The sequence below is a fragment of the Herpailurus yagouaroundi genome, unplaced genomic scaffold, assembly GCF_014898765.1.
Source record: "Herpailurus yagouaroundi ecotype Mexico unplaced genomic scaffold, PumYag 141, whole genome shotgun sequence".
NCBI lineage: Eukaryota > Metazoa > Chordata > Mammalia > Carnivora > Felidae > Herpailurus > Herpailurus yagouaroundi.
This window is the reverse complement of record NW_024412396.1, coordinates 65,166,978-65,172,977: the sequence shown is the minus strand read 5'-3', so window position 1 is coordinate 65,172,977 and position 6,000 is coordinate 65,166,978. Positions and strand designations below refer to the sequence as shown.

The 6,000-nt window shown below is 41.8% G+C and overlaps 1 protein-coding gene across 1 annotated transcript in view; it reads right to left on the bottom strand.

Moving 5' to 3' along the window:
• Positions 1-2,640: 2,640 nt before the first annotated feature.
• Positions 2,641-6,000, bottom strand: part of GOLGA5 (golgin A5) — a 34,269-nt gene continuing 30,909 nt past the window's right edge. Inside the window, exons 12-13 of the mRNA XM_040478065.1 lie at positions 5,035-5,098; positions 2,641-3,159 (exon numbers count right to left, since the gene is read on the bottom strand). Coding sequence (XP_040333999.1) covers positions 3,079-3,159; positions 5,035-5,098 — 145 coding nt within the window. The 3' untranslated portion in view covers positions 2,641-3,078. The remainder of the gene's footprint in view (positions 3,160-5,034; positions 5,099-6,000) is intronic.

The window sequence follows — 6,000 nt, the reverse complement described above, 5'->3', positions numbered from 1 at the left end:
TTCTGACAAAAGAAAAAAATCTTACCTATTTTGGGGTGTCTGTGTCTGGAAGCAGGTCACCCATTAGAAGTGTGATGTTCATAGGGCACCCCGGTGGCTCAGTCAGTTAAGCATCTTTCGGCTCGGGTCATGATCTTGCGGTTCGTTGAGTTCGAGCTCCACGTCGGGCTCTCTGCTGACAGCTCAGAGCCTGGAGCCTGTTTCGGATTCTGTGTCTCCCTCTCTCTCTCTCTGCCCCTACCCCGCTCATGCTCTGTCTCCCTCTCTCAAAATAAATAAAAACATTAAAAAAGAAAATTAAAAAAAAATAAATAAAAACAAGTGTGATGTTCATTTAGTCCATATTCTTCTCATTCAGGAGTCAATGTCATTCAGGAGTCAATGGGAATACTAGTCAAACGTGTTCAGAATGACCTTGAAGACGTTTTTCTCAGTAATTTCTTTCTTCTGACCAATCACAGCCCGAAGTGCCTGCCTTAGGCCATGGGTCCTGACTATGCCCTTCAGCTTTTCCAGTTCTTTCCTTCTACTTCCACCTCCCAAGGTGCCCATGTGGGCCTTTTTCCAACACAGCTGGCCTCTTGCAACAGCTAGCGGGAGCCCAAGGAGGCGAATTCGAGTGGTTTGGGTTTTTGCCCCCACAGGGTGAGTTGGATGTAAGCCTTCTTAAACTAAGGCTGGACCGCCCAGCCTGGCAGCCTCCCCCCTCCTCCACAGACCAGGCTGTTTAATACGTGTTAACAAAACCCCTGCTTTCCTTTGAAGGTTTTATTCTACAGAATAAACTTCAACAGAAGTGGTAGCTTTTGGTAAGCACAAAGTCTAGAGAAAGAGAAATATTCCTATAATAATAAAACAATCTTATTTTCCAATTGATGGCTGTAAATATAAAGCAATGCAAGCATTCTGATAATATATGTATATTTGCATGTATATAATGTATATATAATAATATACCCTATATATGTATTACGCACACAAAATGTCTTTAAATGAATACACTGGATTGAGAAGGAAAAAGATCGACTCTCATGCAATCATTATTTTTTTATTACTTTTTTAATGTTTCTTTATTTTGAGAGAGAGAGACAGAGCGTGAGCAGGGGAGGGGCAGAGAGAGACACACACACAGAATCCGAAGCAGGCTCTAGGCTCTGAGCTGTCAGCACAGAGCCCGATGGGCTTAACCCTATGAATCGCAAGACCATGACATGAGTCAAAGTCAGATGCTTAACTGAGCCATCCAGGTGCCCCTCATGCAATCCTTTTAGTCAAGGTTTCATGCTATCTGAGCATAAATGAAAGGAAACACTGTTTAGAACTCCCTAGTTTGTTAGTGGCTAAGGATGGTGAAACTGAAACTCAAATTAAAAAGTAACCGCAGAAAAATAGTCTTGGAAACACTTTGTCAAACTATTTCCAAAGCCAAGAATGTACAAAGCCTTAAAAAAGATGTCAAGGCATCCCAACAAAAGCCAGGAAGACATGCAGAGACGGGGAGTCTGGCAATACACGATGATGAAGCATGTGCTGTTTTCCATTTTAAGTATGTAACCTGGTTTTAATCATTTTCCAGAAAAATTTCCAAATTAGAAGAGAGGGAAAACCACCTTTAAAAGATATTAACAAGATTAAGCCTTTACTTTATTCTGGTTGAGCTCAGACCTGACCTCACAGCTCATGCTCCAACACGCTATTACACCCGGGTAAGAGCTATGACATAAAACCTACAGGTTTAATAATGTGTCTCCACCCCGGTGTCTCATATCCACCTTTAGATGATGTGCCATTTCGGCCTTTTTCGTTCATGCTAATTTGAGAAAAAGCTCAAACACACATAAGATAACCTTTAAAACTTCATTTTCTGATGAAAAATAAGAAACATATACATCTGCTAGGGTATTAATTTTGAAGAATTTATAGGCCAATTAAAGTCATAGTACAGATGTCATTAAGAACGGAAACTCTGCTCAGGTGTTTGGTTAAGCACCAGCAGACTGCTTCGGAAACATTCCTGATAGAACTGTACCCCTGCCCAAGATCTACATGAATTAATCACATGCGAAGAGAGACCACCAGTAACCAGGGGACAAAATAAGAATTCAGGCATGTGGGGGAAAAGGAGTGCCAAAAGAGACATTATATTGAACTTCAAGCAAAGAAAATGTCTCTTTTCAAAGAATAACTCCATAATGTCTTTGCAGGGGAGTGTTTTAAAAATGCAAAGGTTGAAAAAACAGATTTGATTCCTAAACACTACACGCAGGGGCTATGGATGTCCTGAGCTGACTGACCCAAGGTCCAGGCTAGAGGAAAGGAAAAGAGGACGGTGACCGAGTGCCCAAGAACCCGAGGGAGCTGGCACACTGGGACAGGAGGGAGTGGGGTATCCCGGAGAGGGGGCAAAGCACCAAGAATCAGTGACCGGTGACGTCACTGCTCATTTCTGCTTTTCTCACTAAAGCCTGTTCGGAAAGGTCCTATTTAATAGGGGGTGAGAAAATATTATTTTACAAAAGAAAAATGCACAGCAAATTTTATGTATCTATACAAAGCCTCAGACCAACCAGGCCTTTAACATGTAAGAAGCAAATCCATATCTGCAAAGTTAAATATATGAAAATACGAAAGCAGACTGAATTATCAAAAAGAAAACGTTTTATTTGTATCAGTAAATACAATTAGTTTCCCTGATTATAACCCATAATGCGTGTCACCTAAAACATAGGCTGGCCTGTACAGGGGTGAACGAGCCCAGCACGTCTGCGCGCGCGCGCGCGCGCACACACACACACACACACACACACACACACACACACACACACACAGAATCTTGGACTTCAGAGAAAGCAGAGCTGAGCTTGTTATGTTACTGTCGGTCTCAGAAACTCTTACCATTTGAAAGAAATGGGGGGAGGACTTAGGCAGCAGAGCACTTGTATAATAAGTGAACGAGTTCAAAGCTTGTAGTGATGAGATGAACTTGTACCCCGTTCTCCGCAATTTTAGGCCACTGGTCCTTCTGCAGATCCCAAGTCTGCAAACAGATGACCAGTCACTAAAACAACTGGGTTCAGTTCATTTGCCATGCGGCTGGTCATGGTGCATTTCTGGTGTGTACGTCAACAGAACGATCATGACCCAGAGGTGAAGCAAAGCCTAAAGAAAAAGAAAACAGTTTCTAGATTAGCCAAGAGATCAATCTGCACCAAAGGCCTACTGTGTAGTGCACTGAGGGCAGGAAGCATGTCGTATTTGTGTCCGTATTCCTGGGGCTGGCACCGTGTGCGCAACATCACAGGCGCTTGGTACGTGTTTACTGGGTAGATGATGAAGAAACAAACGTGCAAGCAACTAAACTAGCTAAATGTAATGGACAGTAATAGTTGTGATGCCTGAAGAATTCTCAGTTGAGAGTTATCAATGTCCTTAACACATTCGTAATATGCACAGGCATACATAAATAACCAGTCGGGTGATTATAACGCAGAGTAGATGGCATAATGAAAATTGCAAGATATATATGAAGTTGGTTGGAAAGGCTTTATTTTTTTAAAGTAGGCTTCAGGCCCAATGCGGGGCTTGAATTCACATCCCTGAGATCAAAAGTCTCACACTCTACCAACTGAGCCACCCAAGTGCTCCCGGTTGGAAAGCCTTTCTGGAACAGAGTTACGGTTGGTGTTTTGAAAAGGGTGTAGCCATCATCTGGTGAAGGGGAGATGGGAAGACATTCCTGCAGGAATAACGTGTTGAGCTTCAGGAACTGATTTAGGGTCTAGCACGGGACCTACAGTGATGAATTCCCACTAGTTCCCTCGTGGCAGCACTAAGGTTACGTGAGGCTCCCTTGCTACGTGCCTCGCCATTCTGTCGTGTGCCATCACACCTCATACTGACGGGGGTGCCAGCGCTCTTCAGTCTCTGACACCAGGAATCGACTCAGTGTAGGCCTGTTCTAAGCCTCTGTGATGCCATCAATTTTTTTCTCTTGTTCGCTCCATCCCTCACTTAAAAACCTTTTTGGTTAGTTAGAGACAGAGAGACAGAGAGAGAGAGAACCAGCGGAGGAGGGGCAGCAGGACACGGAGAGAATCTCAAGTGGTTTCCACCACCAGCACAGAGCCTGACCCTGAGCCTCAAGACCCTGAGATCATGAGCTGAGCTGAAATCGAGTCAGACACTTAACTGACTGAGCCACCCAGGTTCCACTCCTTAAAAACTTTTTATTTAAAGGAATAACTCTTCCCTCTAGTGGATCACAGAGAAATTTCTTTACTAAGTAAGCTTTTTTTTCTTTTTCAGGAAAACTGCTTGTCTTAATTACTCTTAGCCGCCCTCACTCAGAACAGTTAGAGGGCTTTTTAGGGTCACAAGACACATGAAACAGTATCCCAAACTATGGTGACCATTTTATTAGAGCTAAGAAATCTGAAAGAAATCAACCTTACGAGCCTTTCAGAAAATAAAGCAAAACACATGAAAACAATCAAAGAAACTTTACATAAAATGAAATCGATTGTTTTGCATTGCATTTTTATCATCAGAAGGGCTTAGAAATGGAGGTAACTATAAGGGGCGCCTGGGTGGCTCAGTAGGTTGAACGTCTGACTTCTGCTCAGGTCATGATCTCGCGGTTCTTGAGTTCAAGCCTGGCGTTGGGTTCTGTACTGACAGAGTGGAGCCTGGAGTCTGCTTCAGATTCCATGTCCCCCTCTCTCTCCGCCCCACCCCTGCTTGTGCTCTCTGTCTTTCAAAAATGAATAAACATAAAAAAAAATTTTTAAGACATTGAGGTAACTATCAAACCTCACTACAATTTTATTGTAGGAAAAGCCTTTGAGCAATTTATATTTTAGATGTAATGAACTGTAAGTATACTTGCATACCTGAAGAAAAAAATCTTAATTTCCAAAAATGAGTTCTATTCTCTTTCAAAATTGATTGCTAGATTTTTGGTCAAAATGATCAGCAGCTGGAAAAAACTCATTAAAAATCAAGTGCAGCATTATTTTTTCAAATAGGTTTACTTACCATATATATAATCACAAAAACTCGTGCTATGGGGTATCTTCGGAGAAAAATTCCCAGGCGGATGCTGTGCAAATGGAGGGTGGGGACGAGAGGAGAGAGTTAACACTCAAAGCACATCTTCCTGTGGTAACAGCTAATGAGGCTTTTTAGGAGTCCTCTCATTTAAACTATTTATATGGCCACCATAACAGAAAAACCATTTTACAGTAGATTGTTAAATGATTACTTGGAATAACCATAGAAACATCACAGTAAACAAATATTTGCTTTATTGATTGTGGCTTGACTGTTAAATATATAGCACAATAGTTTCCCTTAAATCTCCAGCTACAACTACAGGAGGCAAGTTGGTCCCTCTCTAAATAATTTTTCTTTCAGAGACCAAAGAAGTTACAAAAGATAAGCCAAGTGTCAACACGTGAATAGGGAAAGAGTCTGGTTGGTTAATACCTGCAAAGAGCTAATCTGGAAGCTTCTGCACAGACACATGCGTCTAAAAGGCAAAGAACTACAGAAACTCAAGCAAACACTTAACCACAGTAAACGCGGGAGCAGCGTGACGTTAGACCTTGTTAGGCCTCTTTGAAACACTTTTTCCCCATCAAGATGGTACATATACAAGCACATACACCCTTCTTCTAGGCCTTTCTGTGTCTTTCACTGCCATCACCATAACGCCTCGCATATAGTTTCTCTAAAAATTATTATGCACATTGAATAAATGAGTAGCTGAAATAAATGTGCTTAACAGCCTGGAGATAACAACTATGGCATCTTTGGCCCGTGGCCTCAGCAACCTTAGCAAATCATCCTCCTGATTTTTAACACCACAGTTCTGACACAAAAGGTAAGAAAAGATCGCTCTATTTTGCAACAACTCATTATAATTGTGTTTAATTATAAACACTAAGAGGCAAAAGACTTTAGGGGGTTACTGAAACATGAACTTTAACAAGGCATACATAA